At 44.1% G+C, this 23712-nt stretch overlaps 1 protein-coding gene across 2 annotated transcripts in view; it reads left to right on the top strand.

The window, feature by feature from the left end:
• The window catches only part of zswim8 (zinc finger, SWIM-type containing 8), a 176582-nt gene that overhangs the window by 98600 nt on the left and 54270 nt on the right, over positions 1 to 23712 (top strand). For both annotated transcript variants that reach the window (XM_073025635.1, XM_073025636.1), the window contains exons 12-15: positions 2787 to 2918; positions 4445 to 4624; positions 15803 to 15986; positions 21498 to 21596. In XM_073025635.1, coding sequence (XP_072881736.1) covers positions 2787 to 2918; positions 4445 to 4624; positions 15803 to 15986; positions 21498 to 21596 — 595 coding nt within the window. The remainder of the gene's footprint in view (positions 1 to 2786; positions 2919 to 4444; positions 4625 to 15802; positions 15987 to 21497; positions 21597 to 23712) is intronic.

Raw genomic sequence — 23712 nt, 5'->3', positions numbered from 1 at the left:
AAAAATTAGTGTTATTATTAAAAAAAAATTCAACTATTTACAGTCAGCTTGAAGCGGTGACTATCCTGACACATACAGTTTAGCTAGGTCTTCTAATATGTAGTAAAAGGAAAAAAACCTACGAAAAGTTCAGTGTGGATCAAACTATAAGCACGTTTTATTTTTTACAAGGGAAGCTCTACCGCTAAATGTTAAATTGTTTGGAAATTAGCTTCAATCTGACAACTCTGAACAAACCATATTTCTACTTTTACAGAGGCCAGTAACACATCAACTTTTTTAATTGGGATCTGTCTCTGGTTCTAGGCATCTGTTCTTTCATCAATCCGGTTGTCTTTTGAGGCTTCTTCCCCCATCACAGCTGTGTCCTGTTTTTCTCTGTTGTCAAAACATTCGTAAATACACCTCCTACCTTGAAACACGCACTGACTTCTTGTAAGCCTCCATCCAAGCCAGCAAAGCACTCTGGGATCGCACAGGTTCTATTTTGTCACACTATTGTGAAATTGGACCTCTCTCCCAGCACTCTGCAGCATCATTCTGAAAGCCCATACCTACTGTTTCCTGCAGTAATCTAGCAGTGTGAGGCAGCACAGGTAGCCCCCGTACTATGAAAGTGGTCTGCATCACAATTTTCCATAATCTGAATCACACACGTCTAAAAATACAGGATGATAAAATAATTTGTGTTTAAAATGTAGAACATATGTAGAAATGCACACTACAGGCTGTTGGGTTCATGATGTTATAACCAAACTTTTAACCTCACTTAAGATCAGTCTAACCCTTCCTTCTACATAGCCCTCTGTTTTTCTGTCATCTATATGCCTATCTAAGAGTCTTTAAAATTCTCCTAATGTATCAGCCTCTTCCATCACTGGCAGTGCATTCCACACACTTTGTGTTTCCTCCAATCACCTTAAAGTTAAGAACCTTTGTAGTAGTCACTTCCACCCTGGGGCAAAGCCTCTGGCTCTCCACTCAATCTATGCAGTAGAACTCAACATAAATAAAGACTGATAAACAAGCAATCTGCAGATGAAAAGAAGACAAATAGTGAAAATAAAAAGATGTGTACTGTATATATTTAAAAACATGTGTAAAACCCCGGTTAAAACGTGCTTTATTGTATTACTACAGTTATACTTTTGGGGATTTTATCTTCTGAAGGTTTTTTTGTAAAACACAGTATGTTCTGGTAATCTCTAATTTTGTAGCTGAGCATTTTGTTTTCTGTTGAGATAATGAGTCATTTGATTAGCTTAGGAATGATGTATTGGCCATTCAGGCTTGTCTTGATACCATTCTGTTTATTGGGAAAACATCGGTTTTTGGGTCTCTTTTGTAGGAGTTGGGGGGGGAAGTGAGGTGTGGAGAGGAGCACAATGGAAGGTGCTCGTGGGAACCCGCCCGAAGGACTGGCGCATTGTAAAACTTCTTTGTGCAGTCAAGTAGTTCAATGGAGGAAGTGCCAAAACTTCTGAGTTAGCCAGTTAGTCATAACAAACTTTGAGGAAAGTTCGAATCGTGGCTGGTGCTTTCCATACAGAACATGGGTTCAGCTCTGTGAGTAATTAAAGTGAAGCAATGAGCCCTAAAATTTATGAGCACATCATGGAGTGGTTTAACTGTGGTTAAACTGGTTTAACTGTGGGTCCTTTTTCTGTCAACTGTTTGTTAAAGTTGAAGTATTTGTAAACACTTTGTTTATGCTGGTGTAAGTTCTGTTACTTCCTGGGGAATGATAACTTTGTGCATGGTGCAGTACTTGTTTAACATTCACTATAACTTTCATTTCCTTGATAGAATAAAAGTATATGTATTGTATATGAACATGTAAACACACTTATGTTCTCAATATTAGTACTGCAGACCATAGAACCATAGAACACTACGGCACAGTACAGGCCCTTCAGCCCTCCATGTTGTGCCGACCCATATAATCCTTAAAAAAAAGTACTAAACCCACACTACCCCATAACCCTCCATTTTTCTTTCATCCATGTGCCTGGTCAAGAGGCTGTTAAATACCCCTAATGTTTTAGCCTCCACCACCATCCCTGGCAAGTCATTCCAGGCACTCACAACCCTCTGTGTAAAAAAACTTACCCCTGATGTCTCCCGTAAACTTCCCTCCCTTAATTTTGTACATATGCCCTCTGGTGCTTGCTATTGGTGCCCTGGGAAACAGGTACTGACTGTCCACCCTATCTATGCCTCTCATAATCTTGTAGACCTCTATCAAGTCCCCTCTCATTCTTCTATACTCCAAAGAGAAAAGTCCCAGCTCTGCTAACCTTATATGACTTGTTCTCCAATCCAGGCAACATCCTGGTAAATCTCCTCTGCACCCTCTCCATAGCTTCTTCCCGTTACCGCCAAAGCCCTTTCACTCTGCTGCCTCTCACTCCGCTGCCCGCTGGATATGGCTGCCTTCTTTTTAAACTGTTCGTGCTCAACTGGCTGACGTCACGCACCTGCGCAGTCTGGCCTCTCTCTTCCGCCGAGAACTCAAAATGTCTTCCCGCTGGAAATCCTTAGGTGCTCTCCCGCTGCCTCCTTCTTCCGAATCTACAACATGAGTTGTAGAATTCTTGAAAGGGAGTCAGTAGGTTGTGGAATCAGTTCAGTGTTGAGGTGAGTGAAGTTATCCATGCCAGTTCAGAAGCCTGATAGTTGAAGAGTAGTGTCAGTTTCTGAACTTGAGAGTGTGGGACCTAAGGCTCCTGTATCTCATCCTGTCTCGTTGGTACAACGCCGGTGTAATGTAACACTCTTTCCTCCAGGTGCTGTTTGCCTGTGCTGAGGCACTTTATGCGCATGGCTACAACAACGAAGCGTGTCGACTGGCGATTGACCTTGCCAGGGATCTGCTGGCCAATCCTCCGGATTTAAAGGTGGAACAGCCACAAACTAAGGTGAGAAAATGAAACGATGGTCGAGTGTTTCTGAAGGTTAGTGTTTCTCCTTCAGTGGCCTAATTCTGCCCCAACTGTATGTCTTGTGGCCTTATTACCAGCTATTGGAGAGAAGATTTGAGTTTTTAATAACTATTAATTTATAACTAGAAGATGTGATGAATTTGCAGTGAGCTAGTGTTTAGTTTATAATATTGAATATTGCAAATCTAATCTGGGTATCTATCCATGTCATGGGATTTCAAGCTGGGTGATCAACTTCTTGGTCAAAGAGGGGGCTTTTCAAAGGTGTCTTAGAGGGTGTGACTTAGGAGGGAATTTAGGAGATTGGGGGTCTGGACCTGTTTCCCCTCAGTAAGATGGTTTGTTATTGTCATGTACTGAGTGAGTTGAGGAAGCATAAAATGTTTCCTCATTAACTTCTAATGGAAAGACCTTGATACCAGAGTAGGTAGTCAGCAGGGGGAATGGGGAAAGGTTGACAAGTGGAACAAGATAGGTCAGCAGGGTAATGGGGAAAAGACTACAGATGGAACGGGGAGAAGTCGACAGGCGGGATGGGGAAAGGTCAATGGGCAGAATGCCTTGAACTTCCTCATAAGTAAGGAAAATGATGGTGAAGTGATGGCAGTACAGGCCTTCATCTACAAAAAGGCACAGGATGCAACTGTGCCGTCCTGTGTGAGTTTCTGTGCTGTAATTGTTATATGGTTATGTGGACTAGGTGGGAGTAAGCGTTCGGCATGGACTAGAAGGGCCAAGATGGCCTGTTTCCATGCTGTAATTGTTATATGGACAAATGGGAATAGAACCAGGTACTAAGATGAGGAGACTGGTTACTAAGATTGGTTATGAGTCTTTGCATTTTACTACCAAATGGGTGTGAACCCTTGGAATCAACTACTGTCAGCGCTGAGGATGATAAAGATTTTGTCCTTGTGGAAATCAAGGGATAGAGATGAGGTGAAGAGTCAGTCTAAAGGGTAACAGGTTGAATAGTAGACTTAGACTTGAATGTTTGGCTCTGAGACTTCTTAATACCCTGCTGCCACCCAGCACACATGTACCCCCCTGTCTAAATGCCCTCCAAACCCCCCCCCCCCCCGCCCCTTCCCCCACATCCAACTCATCGACACACTCTCATCCTGCACTGGTCACTTTTTATTGCTGCTGTTTCACATATTTATATGACTGCTTGTTTTATTATAATAGTGACAGTAACATTAGACTGTCTTACGAAACATGCACCTCACACTTATGTCAATCTCCCGGCCCTGTTGTTTTGTGACTGTATGCACTGGATTGTAACTACATCTGCTGTGTGTGACAGTATGTACTGTGTTTTGTGCCTTGGTCCCAGAGGAACAATGTTTCGTTTAGCTGTGTACAAGTGTATGGTTGAATGACAATAAACTTGAATGAACTTCTGCTTTAGGTCAAAGTGCTTTATCTTACATTAATGCCCCTGTGTTAAACTTTTATATTTACAAATATTGAATTACTACCAATGTGGGTTTCTCATTCAGGGCAAGAAGAACAAAGTTTCAACTCACAAGCAGACACTGATTGCGACCAACACGCTGGCTAAAGCTGCCTTCTTGCTGATAGTTCTGAGTGAAAGACTGGAACTCCACAACCTGGCTTACAGCATTGGGATGTTTTCCCTGGAGCTGCAGAGACCACCAGCATCAACCAAAGCTCTGGAGGTAAGCTGATTGAGAAGGCAAACGTTGTCAGAGACCTTTGTAGAGAATCACAGTCAAGGAGCTGCTCTGTCTGAGACATGGAATGCGAGTCATGCTGTGACTAGCCGCCTTCTGTCCCGTCCCGCATTGTTTACCTTCTGAAAGTGAAAACATTGCTTTATTTGTCACACTACAGTGAAATGCATCACTTGTATCAATAACCAACACTGTCCGAAGATGGGCTGGGGCAGCCCACAAGTGTTGCTATGTGTCCAGCACCAATGTAGCATGCTCATTGGCCTGTACAAACCAACTGAGAACCCACCAATAGACAACCCCTCAGGACAGGGGTTCCCAACCTCTCGAATGCCATGGACCAATACCATTAATTAAGGGGTCTGTGGACCCCAGGTTGAGAGCCCCTGCCTTAGGACAACATCGTACTTAACTCAAGTGATCGCACTACCACTAATTGTAACCGGTATGTCCTTAGAACGTGGCAGGAAACTGGAGCACCTAGGGGAAACCAGCGCAGTCATGGGGAGTACATACAAACTTCTTACAGGCAGTGGCGGAAATTGAACCTGGATCGCTGGCATAGTAAAATGTTGTGCTAACCACTACACTACTGGGCATCCAACAGCAGCTTATACATTAGATTATTGCTTGCTGTTACTTGAAATGACAGCGTTGTAGTAGATATGTGATCAGCATTCTGTAAGGTGGTTTTAGTTTTCCCTCTATGATCGGATATTACCCACATCCTGTGTTGTTACAAGAGCAGGGTTGGTTGATTTGAGAGGGTACAGGAGCCTTGGCTTAATGTCCTGACCTAGGGAGTTGCTTATGTCAATGTTCCCCAGTGCGTCTTTGGCCATTTTGACTCAAGTCTATGGAGTGAAACCGGAACCCATAATGGTGGCATTGGAGATCAGAGCTTTGACAACTAAGTTGTGGCTGATGGCAAGGAGCCTGTCCTAGGGATTTGAGATCACGGAGACATAGAGCATTGCAGCACAGAAACAGGCCCTTTGGCCCATCTGGTCCATGCCAAATTTTTATTCTGTCCACTTGCATTGACCTGCACCTGGACCATAGCCCCCATCCTTGTATTTATCTAAAGTTTTCTTTAATGTTACAATCAAACCTGCATCCACCACTTCCTCTGGAAACTCATTCCACTCTCTCACCACCCCTTGGGTGAAGAAGATCACCTTCATGTTCTCTTTAAACATTTCACCTTTCACCCTTAACCCATGACCTCTAGCTATAGTCGCACACAACCTCAGTGGAAAAAGCCTGCTTGCATTTACCCTCATAATTCTGTACAGCTCTATCAAATCTCCTCTCAAGCTTCTACATTCCAAGAAATAATGTCCTAACCTATTCAACCTTTCCCTATAGCTCAAGTCCCAACAACATCCTTGTAAATTTTCTCTGTACTCTTTCAATCTTATTGATATCATTCCTGTAGGTAGGTGACCAGAACTGTATCTAATACTCTAAATTTGGCCTCAACATTTTAGAGAATTTCAACGGAACATCCCATCTCCTGAGTCATATTCTAGAACCAAAATAGTGGGCAGTGGTCTTGCACCTTCTAACAACAGGATTAATTTTTGTCCATAGATGAAAGGGAGATGATTCTTGAAGATCACACCTCCAGAGCCTTCTGTTAAATCCATGAAATACATTCAGATACTTAATGCAGTCTGTAAAACCAAAGTCTTAGAGATTTTATTTAATGTGAAAAATGCAACAGCAAAAATGATTTAATAAGGAAATTCAAGCTTTTATTTTTATTGTTCACGTTCTGCATAAGTTATTTATTAAGATTCTGTATGTTGTGAGGTTCATTTGCTGCGTGGAAAGGCACATAAATGTTCGGATGTAGGGACTCTGCCCAAAACATCTTACTCTTTATTCCTTTCCAGAGATGCTGTCTGACCTGCTGAGTTCCTTCAGAATTTTGAATGTGTAGCACCAGGTTATTACCCCTCAAACCACCGGGCTCTTGAACCAGAGGAGATAAATTCTTCTCTGGCTTCCAGCCAGGTACAGGTATTGATATTAACCAACATTTCAATGACAACCTCTACCATCCTCTTCAGGGATGGTGCCTGGGCATGTCTAGTCCGGTGGTATTTATAACCCCGCCTCCCCCCCCCCCCCCCCCCCAGCCTGTTCCTCCTGATTGGTGAGTCCTCATCCAATCAGGTTTCCACTTTCCCACCTTGCTTACAATCAAATTCCATTTATTAGAGCGAGACCTTTGTTAAAATTCTTTTCCTCTAGTTTTATTTCAATGGCTTCCTTTACCAGACGGTCCCAAAAGCCATTGGCATGGCCAGTAGTTTTGTGCCATTGAAGTCAATCCTAAGACCATTGAGAATACAGTGTTCTGCTACCACCAATTTCTCTGGGTAACCCAAACAAGTATACCTCCTGTGCTTGTTGAGTCCCAGGTCATCTTTGACCTGCATAAGCTGTGACTTGAGATTCCTTACAGGTTTGTGGATGGTAACAATCTGGACCTTGGCGATCCTTCCAGAAACCATGGAAATATTGGGAAGATGGACATTAAGGACTGGTTCCTCCTCATTGTCAGCTCTTTAAAGGCCCAATTGATTCCCTTCACTTTACAGCCATCCTGTAGGAACGTCATGCGTAATCGTCTTATTTCCTTGGGAAGACTCTGGGTCTGAAATAGTTTTTGCACAGTTAACCGAAGGAGAAAAACCACATAAATAGAATGTTTGGATGTATACTGTTCGTGGAACTGTTGGAGTGCCTGGAGTCCATGAGGCCACACTACGAAGGTGTCATTGATGTATGTAAAGAAGCATTTGGGGTGTAAGGGGATGAACTCATTCTGATACGACGGGAACTGGGCGCTAGCCTCGGACATGGTGTCTATTGGAAACCCAATCACACGGACTTGTACATCAGCAATAATGGCTACTATCACACCTCCCAGTGTAGAGTGGTTCTTTCAACTTTGATTGTTCAATTGAATTGACTATTTCTTACATCCTTCACATACATGAGGAGTAAAAATCTTCATGTTGTGTCTCCATCTAAATGTGCAATGTGCAATCATAGTAATTTATTATAATTTATAATAAATAGAACAGTTAATGTAACATAGAAATACACACAAATCAGCGTGAGTTTATCAGTCCAATGGCCTGGTGGAAGGAGCTGTGTGGTACTATTTCCTGGATAAAAGCAGCTGGAATAGATTGTGATTGGGATGACTCAGGTCCCCAATGATCCTTTGGGCCTTTTTACACACCTGTCTTTGTAAATGTCCTGGATCATGGGAAGTTCACAACTACAGATGCGCTGGGCTGTCTGCACCACTCTCTGCAGAGTCCTGCGATTGAGGGAGGTACAGTTCCCATACCAGGCAGTGATGCAGCCAGTCAGGATACTCTCAATTGTCCCCCTGTAGAAAGTCCTTAGAATTTGAGGGCCCATACCAAACTTCCTCAACCATCTGAGGTGAAAGAAGTGCTGTTGTGCCTTTTTCACCACACAGCTGGTGTGTACAGACCACGTGAGGCCCTCAGTGATGTGGATGCTGAGGAACTAAAAAGCTGTTTACCCTCTCAACTCCAGATCCCTTGATGTAAATAGGGATTAGCCCATCTCCATTCATTCTGTAACCCAACAACCAACTCCTTTGTTTTTGCAACATTGAGGGAGAGGTTGTTTTCTTGACATCACTGTGTCAGAGAGATGACTTCTTCCCTGTAGGCCACCTTGTTATTGTTTGAGATAAGGCCAATCAATGTAGTGTTGTCAGCAAATTTAATTAGATTAGAGCTGTGGGTGGTGACACAGTTATGGGTATACAGGGAGTAAAGGAGGGGACTTGGTACACAGCCCTGAGGGGCTCCCGTGTTGAGAGTCAGAGGGGTGGAGGTGAGGGAGCCCACTCTTACAACCTGCTGGTGATCTGACAGGAAGTCCAGGATCCAACTGCACGTGGCAGGGTCAAGGCCAAGGTCTCTGAGCTTCCTGTTGAGCCTGGATGAAATTATGGTGTTGAAAGATGAACGGTAGTCCAAGAACAGCATTCTCACATAAACGTCTTTCTTCTCCAGATGTGTAAGGATGGTATTTTGAGCAGTGGCTATTGTGTTGTCTGTCGATCGGTTGTGCTGGTAGATGAATTGGAGGGGTCCAGTTTGGGTGGTAAAAGCTGCAGGTGTAATACTTGACCAGCCTCTCAAAGCACTTGCTTATTATTGAGGTGAGTGCGACAGGATGCCAGTCATTCAGACATGTTACCTTGGTCTTTTTTGGTACAGGGACAATGGTGGATAATTTGAAGCAGGAGAGAACTCTACACTGAGAGGGGAGAGATTAAAAATGTCAGTAAACACATCTGCCATTTGTACTACGCACATCCTGAGTAATCACCCTGGGATGCCACACGCTTGCAACTGTCCACTCGTTGGAAACACCTGCGTACCTCAGCCTCCGAGATGACCAGGTTGCAGGTTGTAGCGGTGGCTTTCCTCAGAGGCTCAGAGTTAGCGACATTGCACCGAGTGTAAAAGCGATTGAGCTCAATTGGGAGAGAGGCCACGATGTTGGTGGCAGTACTAATTTTGGCTTTGAAGTCTGCGATATATGCCACCCTCGCCACCAGTCATTGTGAATTTTGACTCAGTTTTGTCCCTGTGCTGTTTCACAGCCTTGGTAGCTTTGTGCAGATCACAGCTGCTTTTCTTGAACTCCTGTGTGAAATGTATTTCAGACCCAGAGGGTCTCCACGAGGAAATAAGACAATTACTCATGGCGTTCTTACAGAATGCTACAAGGTGAGGGAAATCAAACGCATGCTGAAAAAATCAGGAAAAATAATAACGAGGAGAAATCCGTTGCTACTGCCTGTCTTCCCTATGTTTCCGTGGTTTTTGGAAGGATCACCAGGATCCTGAAGAAATACCAGATTAATACCATCCACAAACCGTAAAGAAGCTCAAATCACAGTTTATGTGGGTCAAAGGTGACCTGGGACTTGGGTTGGTGGGCATTTACAGGATTCCCTGTGAACACAGAGCAGCGTATATTGGCCAGATGGGATGCACAGTGGAAACCCGCATTAAGGAACACAGGAGGTGTATCCATTTGGATTACCCGGAGAAATCGGCAGTAGCGGAACATTGCATTTACAATGGCCATAGGATTGACTTTGTTGACACAAAACTACTATGTCACGCCAATGGCTTTTGGGACCGCCTGGTAAAGGAAGCCATTGAAAGAAAACTAAAGGAAAAGAATTTTAACAAAGACAAAAATATCACTCCAATAAGAACTGGAATTCAATTTTAATCAAGGTGGGAGAGCGGAAACCTGATTGGGTGAGGAGTAACCAATTAGGAAGGATGGACTATGGGGGTTTAAATACCACCAAACCCGACATGCCCAGGCATCATCTCTGAAGAAGATGGCAGAGTTTGTCTTTGAAAGTTGGTTGTAATAGATACCTGTACCCAGCTAGAAGTCCGAGAAGAGCTTATTTGTCATATATGCCGAGAAAGCACTAGATCTTTTCTTAGAGGGTATAATTCCGCACAACTTCACTTGCCCCATCACCGAACTGTTCCCACAAACTATGGATTCACTTTCAAGGACTCTACCTCTCATGTTCTCGATATTTATTGTTTATTTATTTATAATTATTATTTCTTTTTGTACTTGCATAGTTTGTTGTCTTTTGCACACTGGTTGAACGCCCAAGCTGGTGTGGTTTTTCACTGATTCCGTTACAGTTGTTATTCTATTATACATTTATTGAGTATGCCCACAAAACAGTGAATTTCAGGGTTATACGTGGTGACATATATGTACTTTGATAATAAATTTAACTTGAACTTTGAAGCAGAGTCACCAACAGCATTTCAGACGAGCACTTGAGGAGCCTCGGCATAGTGGTTTGCATAGCCTCTGTTTAATTTGTTTTGTATTTGCCAATTTGTTGTCATTTGCACTCTGGTTATTGTCCATCTTGTGTGAGGTTTTTCATTCACTCTATTGTCTTTCTTTGTATTTACTGTGAATGCCTGTGTGAAAATGAAACGCAGGGTAGTATATGGTGACATACGTATACTTTGATGATAAAATTAGTTTGAACCTTGAACTTTGTGTTACACTGGATTTCCAGCATCTGCAGAAGCTCCTGTGTTTATTATTAGGGAATAAATACTGTAGGTATTGCAGTTCATAACTTGTAAACAGCTTTAAATTCTAGAGTTCTGTTGGAAATGACTGTATTCCAATACTGAGCAAGAGTGCTTTCAGCTGTATACAGCCAAACAAAGCAGCATTCCTCTGCACCAAGGCGCACAACACAGTACATATAACTCACAGACAACACAGACTAACGTTATCACAAATAAATTAACAAACAATAAAATATATTCCAGACGACTGACTTTTAGCATAAAGTGTATTTACAAGTTAAAAAGTAAACAGTATAATGCTACTGGCGCTTCATACATGATGAGACCTGGGTGGTGTCAGGGAGTTCACTAGTCTCGTGGCCTGGGAGAAGAAGCAGTTTCTCATCCTAACAGTCCTTGTCCTGATGTTGTGTATACCTCCAGCTTGATGCTAAGAGGTCAGAGAGGTTGTTGGACAGATCGGAGGGATCATTGACAACGCTAAGGGCTCTGCATACACAGTGCTCTTGATAAATATCTCTGATGGGTGGAAGAGAGTCCCTGATGATCCTCGAAGTAGTCCTCGCAATCTTTTCTAGTGTCTTGTGGTCAGATGCCTTGCAATTCCCATAGCAGCCGGTGGGGCAGCTGGTCAGGACACTCCCCTGGGTAATGTTGGTATTCATCGGTACTTTCAAGGTCCAAGATTATTCAATGTGATTTCCTGCACACAAGTGCACAACTCCAGATCCGCTGCAGTACAAAAGGATAAAGAACAAATAGTAATAATAAATATAAATACATTAGGTGACTGACGGGAAGTAATAAAGTTGTGGTGCTGGAGGTGTTGACCATCCTTGCTACTTGGGGAAAGGAACTGTTTTTGAGTGTTGGTCCTGACGTGGATGCTACGTAGCGTCAACCCTGATGGGAGTGGAGCAAACGGTCCATGATTAGGGTGGGTGGGATCCTTCATGATGTTACTGACCCTTTCAGTATCATGTCCTTGATAGTGGGTAGCCTGGTGCCAGTGATGCATTGGGCAGTTTTGACTAACTGTTGTAGAGTCTTCCAGACCGCCTCAGTGCATTTTGTCTGCCAGTGCATGGCTATCATAGATCACCATGCATTCAAGTAATTTCTCCAAAATTGGAAGGGCAAAGCTGATGAAGGTTCTCTGCCCAAAACGTCAACTGTTTACTCTTTTCTATCGATGCTGCCTGGCCTGCTGAGCTCCAGCATTCCGTGTGTTTTGCCAAGGGTAAACTTGCTTAGGTTGCTGATCCTACTTTTCACCTGTGAAGTGCAAGTCCCCTTTTCCTGCTTCCCACAACTTCAGAAGCATGGACCAGTCAGTCATAACTGGGCTAAATCTTTCTACCGGAGTGCCATTGAGAATGTCCTGTCTGGCTACTCCATTGTGTGGGACGGAGGTTGCAAGGCATCAGACCACAAGATCCTACAAAGGATAGTAAAAACCACCCAGAGGATCACTGGGGTGTCTCTCCCCACTAGGTGTGTCATTGACCGGAGCATCCTATACAAAGGGTCTGAAGTATTGTTCAGGATCCCTACACCCCACCTCACGATCTCTTTGACTCAGTGCCATCAGGAAGGAGGTACAGGAGCATCAGGACTAGGACTGCCAGTCTGGGTAACAGCTTCTTCCCTCAGGCTGTGAGACTAATGAATACCCTGTCCCCACCGAGGTCTCGTCACCAGGACAGCGAGCTGTTTGCTGTTTACCTGTGCTGAGCACTGCATGCATTTTGAACTATATTTTAATAAATTATTTGTGGTAATATTTTATGTGCTGTGTGATGTATATTTACGGGTGCACCTTGCTCTAGAGGAACATTGTTTCATCTGGTTGTACAGTCAGATAACTTGAACTTGATAACTAGAGAAGGTCACAGGTCAGATACAAGTTGGGGCAGCCTTTGTCTTGCTCAGTGAGAGATATAGCATAGGGACAACCTTCTGGCCCATTAAATCTGTGCCAACTATCAAACATACATTTCCAAAGTCATTGTTAAAGACAATATATTAATATAGTATATACTGTGTTCCTTAAGTTTGTTATAGCCAGGGGTGGTAATGGGGATAAGCTCCCACTACCTGTTAAATGCTCCCTATGGCTTTCACCTCAGATAGCCTCTGACAACCAAGTCCAGCTCCTGGCCTTCACGTGTGGCTTAGCTGCTAAGCCTGGCAGAACCATTTCTACTGACAGGAGAAGGGGCAAAGGTGGGTTACTGGCCCCTTAAAATCAGTCACTTCAGGCAGATGGGGCTCATCAGCTGTGGTTGGCAGCTGATCGAAGAGAAGGAAAACTCACGGGGGTGGCTTTGGGGGTAAACGCTGAGGGAAAAATCTGGAGCTGGAGTCACTAAGGCAGTCCTACACTGAGTTCAATGCTGACTGCCAGCTCCTGTGATGCCGTTGCTGCTGAACTGTATCGGCCACTGATGTTCCTTTGGGTTCTCAGATGCATGACGAGGAGGAGCTTGCTAGATGGGCAACAGCTTGCTCTCCATATTGTACTGCCCAGGCTTGCGTATGTAGAGAGCTAGGACACAATATCCTTGGTCAACTCTGACTGACGAGGCCTCGCTCACTGTGTATGTCACCATATACTACCTTGAGACTCATTGCTTTGCAGGCATACACAGAGAAATAATGAAATAAATAGAATTTGTAATTATTTGGTGGGACTACAACTAGAAGTCATGGGTTAAGGGTGAGAGGTGACAGGGTTAAGGGGACCATGAAGGGAAACTTCTTCACTGAAAGGGTTGTGAGAGTGTGGAATGAGCTGCCGGCGGAGCAACATTTAAGAGGTTTTTATAGCTACATGGATGGTAGGGGTATGGTGGGCTGTGGTCCTGGTGTAGGTTGATGGGAGGAGGCAATTTGAATATCTTGGCACAGACTAGAGGGGCCAAAGAGCCTATTTCTGTGCTGTACTTTTCTATCACTCTATGAAAAATATACTAAAAGAATGACAAATAACCAAAGACAAGTTGTGCAAATAAAAAATAAATAATAGTAATCCATTTTCTCTCTCATCCCCAATCACTTGCCTTCTCCCCGTATCCCTTCATGCCCTGACTACTCAAGATTCTTTCAACCTCAACCTTAAGTATATCCAATGATTTGGATGCTGCAGCCAACTGCAGCAATGAATTCCACAGATTCACCACCTTCTGCTTAAAGAAATTCCTCCTCGTCTTCGTACTACAGGGTGGACTAACTTTGCACCAAGTCCAATAATGCTGCAACAGCTTGGGGCAGGTTAACAGCAAGTGCTGCTGTTACCCAAGCGTTGATATTAACTTTGCCTCCAATGGGCGGCACGGTAGCGTAGAGGTTAGCGCAACGCTTCACAGCGCCAATGATCAATTCCTGTATGGAGTTTGTACGTTCTCCCCGTGATTCTGTGAGATTCTTGCAGATGCTCAGATTTCCTCCCACGTTCCAAAGACGTGTAGGTTTGAATCAGTAAATTATAGGTCGTCCTATATTGGCGCCGGAAGCACTTGTGGGCTACCGCCAGCAGATCCTCAATCTGGGTCGCTCATTGACACAAACGACGCATTTCACTATATGTTTCAATATTTTTATCTACGTGTGACAAATAAAACTAATCTTTCTCTCTAATGCTCCAAAAAAGGCAGAGTTTTAATCGGTTTATTGCTGCTTTCTCCTGCCCGGCCTGCTGTCTGCCCCTACAACACCTTCTGTTACTCCTGATGCCAGGGTCCTCGCCACTCTTGCTCAAAACAACTTCACCGATCCAGGTCACGCCTGCTGATCTTGGCACTTTGACTGGATGGTGGCTCAACACAAAACCAATGCATTTCATTTGAACAATTAATCCTGCTCAAATGAAGAACGTGTGTCCAAAGCCCTGACCAGCTGGAATCCTGCAGAGATCCCATCTTTTCTCTCAGCTATCTCATGCTGTGGGAATTTCGAAGCTGCTTTCCTCATTCCTACTTCCTGGGATTAATTCATCAGCTGTTTTTCCTGGTATTTTGGTGCTTTGAAAAAACAACGTTTGGGAATCATTCACACAGATTCTGCAGATGCTGGAATTGCAGAGTAACACGCAGAAAAAACACGGGAGGTTCTCGGCAAGTAGGGCAGCGTCTGTGAAGGGGAATAAACAGTCGACGTTTCGCATTGACATCCTTCATTGGGACATAGAGATGAGGAAGAATTTCTTCAGCCAAAATATGGTGAATCTCTGGAGCTTCTGGCCACAGGCGGCTGTGGAGCCCAAGTCATTGGGTATATTTAAAATTCTGATGAATGGTCTCGGCCTGAAACATCAACAATTTAAACTTTTTATCAAAGTACGCATATGTCACGATATACAATCCTGAGATTCATTTTCTTTGCAGACATTTACAGTAGGACACAAAGAATACAATAACAGCAATGAAAAACTACACACAAAGACTGACAAACAACCAATATGCAAAATAACACAAACTGTGTGCAAATATAAAATTAAATAAATAATACAGAGAATACAAGTTGTAGAGTCCTTGAAAGTGAGTCCATAGGTTGTGGAATTATTTAAATGTTGACTTGAGTGAGGCTATCCATGCTGGTTCAGAAGGGTAATAACTGTTCCTGAACCTGGTGGGTGTGGGACCTAAGGCTTCTGTACCTCCTGCCTGATGGCAGGAACAAGAGGCGAGCGTGGACTGGATGGGGGTGTGGAGGGGGGGTTCTTTGATAATGGGTGCTTTTTTCCTGTGGCAGCGCTCAATGGTGAGGAGCAATGAGGTTAGGACTGCTTCTTCCCCTCTGTAGATGCTGGCTAACCCGCTGAGTTCCTCCAGTGTTTTGTGTGTGCAGCTCGGGATCACTCTGTACAGTGATGCTGCTTTACTTTGCTGTGGCCATCAGTGTCCATCCCTTGACTGGCCTGGGACTTTGATCTGCGTTCCAGGTCATGACCTCCAAATGTGAAATGACGGCGAATATCCTCAATCTTTTCCCTCCTATGCAGGTCAAACTTGCTTACCAGGAATCGGAAATTGTGGCCTTGCTGAAGAAGATTCCATTGGGGATCGTAGAGATGAACACAATCCGGGAAAGGGCAGAGCAGCTGAGAGAGGGAAACTTGTGTGATTACAGGCCAGTCCTACCGCTCATGTTGGCCAGTTTCATCTTTGATGTCCTGTGCACTCCAGGTAAGTGCCTGGGACTTTGATCTACGCTCTGTGCAATGACAGAGATTGTACGTTTAGCAATGGTAGCAGGGTTTGAGAGCTATTTACACAAAGCATTGTCATTACCAATTAACTGGACTTGTTCCTCACTACTGTCTATTTTACTGTGCACAAGGAACTCAGCATGGCCTGTCACTGACGTTCCCTCTAACTTGTAATGACCTGTGTGCACAAAAATCTTGTGCAGTGCAATCTTTTGAAAAGTGACATGTACGCACTGAGTAATTTCTTCAATAAAAACAGTATAAATAAGCCAGTTCTAAAATCTGCAGACAAATCATCACAAACTCCATGTTGTCAACACCGTCCACATCAGAAACCCGGAAAATGAAATGTGATTGTGTACGATCATGAAATATACTTAACATGCAAATGAGGTAGAGGACGACAACCTTTTGTGTGCAGTTTAAATTCCTTTGTGTGTTAGTAGCAAAAGCTGTTTGCATGGACACACCCAGGGAACTTTGCCTGCCACCACACTGTTCTAAATTCTGAACAGCGAAATGCCGGTTTTGTACAGAATTAACTACCAGTTATGGATATTGACCATTTGGTAATCTTGTGCATGTACAAATTCCTTACTTGCAAGAACAATCACCATTCACAATACAAGTGCTAAAAGTCAATAGAAACTATAAGCTGACAACCGATGATACTTTGAAGTTAATAAGGTAATTGCCCCTAGTTGGTTTGTGTGCCTTGAATCCTTACCTTGTCTTGATATGCCAAATGGCTCCGCCCCTGTAGTGCGAAGGGAGGCTATGCTCTTCAAAGACAGTCTTAAAAGACTTTTCTTGCCTGAACATTATTTTAACCGTTGCCTTGCCACAACTTCCACAATATGACCAGGCAGGGAATGGAGGGATATGGACCACAAACAAGCAGATGTTTAATTTAATTGGCATCGTGGTTGACACCAACATCGTCCTTTGAAGGGTCCTTTCCTCTGCTGTGCTTGCTACTGCACTGACACAGGCCTTCAAGTCCATGTAAGTGTGTGTTTGTGACACGGTAACCCCATCACCCCCATTCCCACCTCCAAAATATAACTTTGCTGCTCTTCTCCTCTTGGGTTTATCCAGCTCCTCCTTAAATGCCATTGCACTGCGTTGCCTGACGGGACATGACTGATCGTGCCGAGACCAGTTTGTGTGCAAAGCTCGTCAGTGCTTGGGTTGGCTAAGCTCAGTACTTCATGCTTTGGTAGCGAGTACTTATGATTGTGTCTCTGTTGCCAGGGAGTTTCTTATCCGGCGGAACACTGCTGAAAGGGATGGGGGGAATCCAGGAAGGGGATGGAGAAGTTATGGGTGAATGGAAGGATCTGATAGCTGGAGAGATCCAAGGGATAGAGAGATTTTGGATCTAAGGTGTCTCTGGCCCATACTCTTCTACGTACCATGTTGATGTTTGTAAGCGTTGTCTCATTGCATCCACAAATGCTTTGCGTGCAACGACAAACCTTTGAACTGTAATCACCGTTGTATTGTGGGAATTATCCCCCTGTGGATACAGCAAGCAATTTGTATGTAAAATGTAAGGGGTGTAGATAGAGTAAATGCAAGCAGGCTTTTTCCACTCAGGTTGGGTAAGATGAGAACAACTAGAGGTAATGGCCTAAAGGTGAAATATTTAAGGGCAGCATGAGGAAATATCTTCCCTCCAGAGAGTGCTGAGAGTGTGGAATGAGCTGCCTGTGGGAATGGTGGATACGGCTTCAACTGCAGCATTGAAGAGAAGTTTGGATAAGTACATGATGAGAGGGCTGTGGTCCGGGTGTGGGTCGATGAGAACAGGAAGAGTAACAGTTTGGCAAGGACTAGGTGGGCAAAAGGACCTGTTTCTGTGCTGTAGTGCCCAGTGACTCTATAACTCTGTTCTGGACAATGGCATTCACGTTACATGTGAGGGTAGGCCATTTGGCCCCCCAAGCTTGTACTGCCATCCAATGTGATGGTGCTGAGTGGGCTTCCGTTTTTCTGTGGCCGAGGTTACTGGTGTCCCTGATAATTGGAGCCATCGACTTTGTGTCAATCCCAGTTGGTAACACTAAACATTTTGAGTTTGAAAATGGTGAGGAGAGTCCTGATGCTACTGTATATCACCATTTGTTCTGCTGAGACAAAGTGAAACCCTGGACAAACGTCCCTGCACTGACCTCCTCACTCCAGAATGCCACGTTGTCAGCTTACCCCTTCCACCTTCATACCCCACAGAAAGGCCCTTCAGCCCACCGTGCACATGCAGACCACTGAGTCCTATCCGACTTGCCAGCATTTTGTCTGTAACATACTCTGCCTTGAAGATCCACGCTTAGGGCAGCACGGTAGCATAGTGCTTTACCGTACCAGTAACTGGGGTTCAATTCTCACCGCTGCCTGTAAGAAGATTACACTCTGCCGAGACTCTGTAGATTTCCTCCAGGTGTTCTGGTTTCCTCCTACAGTCCAAAGATATACCAGTTAGGTTAATTGGTCATTGCTGGTTGGCACAGCTCGAAGGGCTGAAAAGATCTCTACTATGTCGTATCTCAGTAAATAAATTCAGGTAATGATCAAGATACCATTGTGAGAGGCTCTGCCTCACCACCTCAGGCTGCGTGTTCAAGATTCCAACCATCCTCTGGTTGAGACAGTTCTCCAGATCCCCTCTGTCCTGACATCTCTGCCATGAGGAAATATTTCTCACTATCCACAGCCTCTAAGCCGCTCTGTCCTCTGCCTCCACAGCTCGATGGCAACCTATCTGGGTCACTCCTTACTTTACCCAGGCAGCATCTTGGTGAACCTCTTCTGAAGTTTACTGCTGCATTTACTAACTGAGATTAACCGTACAATTATGTCTATCTATAAATAATGGCCACTTTGCTGCCCTAACTGGTAGTAGGCGCACCTGTTGAATATTGAATGGCCTAAACCAGCAGTTCCCAATCTGGGGTCCACAGACTTAGAAACGTAGAAAACCTACAGGTCCTTCAGCCCACAATGGTGTGCCGAACATGTACTTACCTTAGAAATTACCCAGGGCTACCCATAGCTCTCTATTTTCTAAACTTTTATAAAAAACCCTATCGTATCCACCTCCACCACCGTCACCGGCACACACACTCACCACTCTCTGCGTAAGAAACTTACCCCTGACATCTCCTCTGTACCTACTTCCAAGCACCTTAAAACTGTGCCCATTTGTGCTAGCCATTTCAGCCTTGGGGAAAAAGTCTCTGACTATCCACACGATCAATGCCTCTCATCATCTTTAACACCTCTCATCCTCCGTTGCTCCAAGGAGAAAAGGCCATGTCCACTCAACCCATTCTCATAAGACATGCTCCCCAATCCAGGCAATATCCTTGTAAATCTCCTCTGCACCCTTTCTATGGTTTCCACATCCTTCCTGTAGTGAGGCGACCAGAATTGAGCACAGTACTCCAAGTGGGGTCTGACCAGGGTCCTATATAGCTGCAACATTACCTCTTGACTCCTAAATTCAATTCTACGATTGATGAAGGCCAATACACCTTAACCACAGAGTCAACCTGCGTAGCTGCTTTGAGTGTCCTATGGACACGGATCCCAAGATCCCTCTGATCCTCCACACTGCCAAGAGTTTTTCCATTAATATTATATTCTGCCGTCATATTTGACTTACCAAAATGAACCAACTCACAATTATCTGGGTTGAATTCCATCTGCCACTTCTCAGCCCAGTTTTGCATACAATCAATGTCCCTCTGTAACCTCTGACAGCCCTCCACACTATCCACAACACCCCCAACCCCCAACCAGCAAATTTACTAACCCATCCCTCCACTTCCTTATCCAGGTTATTTATAAAGATCACGAAGAGTAGAGGTCCCAGAACAGATCCCTGAGGCACACCACTGGTCACCGACCTCCATGCAGAATATGGCCCATATATAACCACTCCTTGCCTTCTGTGGGCAAGCCAGTTCTGGAGCCACAAAGCAATGTCCCCTTCGATCCTGTGCCTCCTTACTTTCTCAATAAGCTTTGCATGGGAGTACCTTATCAGATGCCTTGCTGAAATCCATATACACTACATCAACAGCTCTACCTTCATCAATGTGTTTAGTCACATCCTCAAAATATTCAGTCAGTCTCATAAAGCATGACCTGCCATTCACAAATCCATGCTGACTATTCCTAATCATATTATGCCTCTCCAAATGTTCATAAATCCTGCCTCTCAGGATCTTCTCCATCAACTTACCAACCACTGAAGTATGACTCACTGGTATAATTTCCTGGGCTATCTCTACTCCCTTTCTCAAATAAGGGAACAACATCCGCAACCCTCCAATCCTCCGGAACTTCTCCTGTCCCCATTGATGATGCAAAGATCATTGCCAGAGGCTCAGCAATCTCCTCCCTCACCCACAGTAGCCTGGGGTACATTTTGTCCAGCTCCGGAGACTTACCCAACTTGATGCTTTCCAAAAGCTCCAGCACATCCTCTTCCTTAATATCTACATGCTCAAACTTTTCAGTCTGCTGCAAGTCATCACTACAAACACCAAAATCCTTTTCCATAGTGAATACTGAAGCATAGTATTCATTAAGTAACTCTGCTATCTCATCCAGCTCCATACACGTTTTTCCACTGTCACACTTGATTGGTCCTATTCTCTCACGTCTTATCCTCTTGCTCTTCACATACTTGTAGAATGCCTTGGGGTTTCCTTAATCCTGCTCGCCAAAGCCTTCTCATGACCCCTACTGGCTCTCCTAATTTCATTCTTAAGCTCCTTCCTTCTAGCTTTATAATCTTCTAAATCTCTACCATTACCTAGTATTTTTGAACCTTTCGTAAGCTCTTTTCCTCTTGACTGGATTTTTAGCCTTTGTACACCACAGTTCCTGTACCCTACCATCCTTTCCCTGTCTCGTTGGAATGTACCTATGCAGAACTCAATGTAAATATCCCCTGAACATTTGCCTCATTTCTTCCGTACATTTCCCTGAGAATATGTGTTTCCAATTTATGCTTCCGAGCTGCTGCCTAATAGCCTCATATTTCCCCTTCTTGGCTAACGGTGGGGGGTCCTTGAGATCAGAAAAGGTTGGGAACCCCTGGTTAAGATAGAGTGGATGCGGAGAGGACGTTTCTCATACTGGGGGAGTCTAGGACCAGAGGGCCAACTGAAGAATAGAAGGACATCTCTTCAGAACAGAAATGAGGGATTTCTTTAGCCAGAGGATGGTGAATCTATGGGATTCATTACCATGGACGGCTGTGGAGCTGGGATTAGGCAGTGGAGCTCTTATTCAAACAACATAGATATGATGGGCTGAACGGCCCTCTCCCAAATTTTCCACTGGTCTATGAGAGGGTTTGTAACTGATATGGCCGTGATTGGTGCATTAGTTTCTGATCACAATGATCTGAACAGTCAGTGACCATTTGTCCTCTGAAGAGTATTCGAGTATAACCAGCTTCTCCTGTTTCTTTCAGTCGTCTCACCCACTGGATCGAGACCCCCAAGCCGAAATCGGAATAACGAGATGCCTGGTGATGAAGAGCTTGGCTTTGAGGCAGCCGTGGCGGCGCTGGGTAAGGAGAGCTTTATTCAAGTACAGGTGATCCATTGTACCGCTACACTCAGGAACGAGCTACACTCAGGGACCACTTCATAGGTACACCTGTACACCTGCTCATTAATGCAATATCTGATCATGTGGCAGCAACTCAATTTATGAAACATGCAGGCATGGTCAAGAGGTTCAGTTATTCTGACCAAACATCAGATTGGGGAAGAAATGTGATCTAAGTGACTTTAAATGTGGAATGATTGTTGGTGCCAGATGGGGTGGTTTGAGTACTGAAGAAATGAGTGATGTCCTGGGGTTTTCATCCACAATAGTCTCTAGAGGTTATAAATAACAGTGTAAAAAACAAAAAAAAAACATCTATTGAGTGGCTTTTCTGTGGTTAGAATGTCTTGTTAATGAGAGAGGTCAGAGGAGAATGAGAAAGAGAGAGGTCAAAGGGGAATGGCCAGACCAGTTCAAGCTGATGGGAAGGTGACAGTAACTCAACACGTTACAACAGTGACGTAGAGAAGAGCGTCTCTGAATGCTCAACACATCGAACCTTGAAGTGACGGGCTACAGCAGCAGAAGTTCCACTCTTGTACCTACTAAAGTTGCCACTGAGTGAACATCAATCAAAGGCCACGTGGAAAGCCATTCCAGCTACACTTCCACCACTTCAGTTCAACCTTCACTTCTACCAACTGAGTCTTCGCCTCTTTGTCTCTGTTTCCACTGTGGTCTGTTGTACTTTTGAGGTCATTAGCCGGTTCCATTGTGTAGCCATGGTGTTTGGATGTTGCAACGTTCGATAAATGGTCTCCAGATTTGTTCCTTGTAACATTAGCTTATTACCAAAATATAAATTACCTATCTTGTGTTTTTTTTTTAATTTGAATCAAATTTTGTGAACTTGCTAGTTAGATCAGTGTAGATATCGAAATGTTTTCACTCATGGTCTTGAAGAAGGAAACGTGGTTACAAGATGGGTGACCATTCAAAACAAAGGAGTGAAGAAACTTCTTTCTGCAGATGGTGGTGGAGGCTGGATTATTGAAAAATTTTAAGGCGGAGACCTTAAAAAGATTCAAATTAAATATACAACACTATAACGCTACTGGCACTGTCATAAATAATGTGTACTGGGTGGTAGCAGGGTGTTCAGAGCTCTCACAGCCAGGGGGAGGAAGCTGTGACCCAGCCTACCAATCCGTGTTCTCATACTACGATACCTTTTGCCTGATGGTAGGAGGTCAGAGAGATTGGGGGACAAATAGAGAGATCCTGGACAGTGCTGAGGGTTCAACGAATGCAACTCTTATACATCTCCTTGATGGGAGAGGGAGAGGGGGAGGGAGAGAGAGAGAGAGACAGACCCTGATGTTTCTCTCAGCAGTCCTCACAACCTGTTGTGGAAAGGGCTGCAAAGAGGAATTAAAATGTGGGACAGGTCAGCTGTGGTTGTTACTAAATGGTGCAGGAAACTTGAGGAGATCTGCTCTGTTTTATTTTGTTTACTTCCATGTTGTATCTCATTTTTTTCCTTTCCCTCACTTTATTCCCTCAATCTTTTACTCCCCCTTCCCCTCCCTCTTCTTTTCAAGTGACCTCCCCATCGAAAGAACATAAGACCATAAAACATGCAAGCAGAATTCAGCCTCGGAGTCGGCTCTTCCATTCCATCACGGCTGATTTAATATCCCTCTCAACCCCATTCTCCTGTCTATTCCTTATAACCCTGACTAATCAAGAACCTATCAACCTCAGCTTTAAATGCATCCAATGACCTGGCCTCCACAGCCGACTATGGCAATGAATTCCACAGATTCACTACCTCTGGCTAAACAAATTCCTCCTCATCTCTGTTATAAAGGGTTGGCCTTCTGTTCTGAGGTTGTGCCCTCTAGTCCTAGTCTCACCCACAATAGGAAGAACCCTTTCCCAGTCCACCCTCTCTAGGCCTTTCAATATTTGATGGGTTTCAATGAGATCCCCCTTTTTCTTCTAAACCAGCAAAACAGACCCAGAGCTATTTAACATTAAAGAAAGATGGAGATGGCATAGAGTCAGAGTCAATGGTGTGCAAGGTTGTTTTTCAACAAGTATACTTGTGATAATTTCTACAATACACACAAAAT

Source organism: Hemitrygon akajei, chromosome 21 (assembly GCF_048418815.1).
Source record: "Hemitrygon akajei chromosome 21, sHemAka1.3, whole genome shotgun sequence".
NCBI lineage: Eukaryota > Metazoa > Chordata > Chondrichthyes > Myliobatiformes > Dasyatidae > Hemitrygon > Hemitrygon akajei.
The sequence above is the reverse complement of the archived record's forward strand: the minus strand, read 5'-3'. Positions and strand labels throughout refer to the sequence as shown.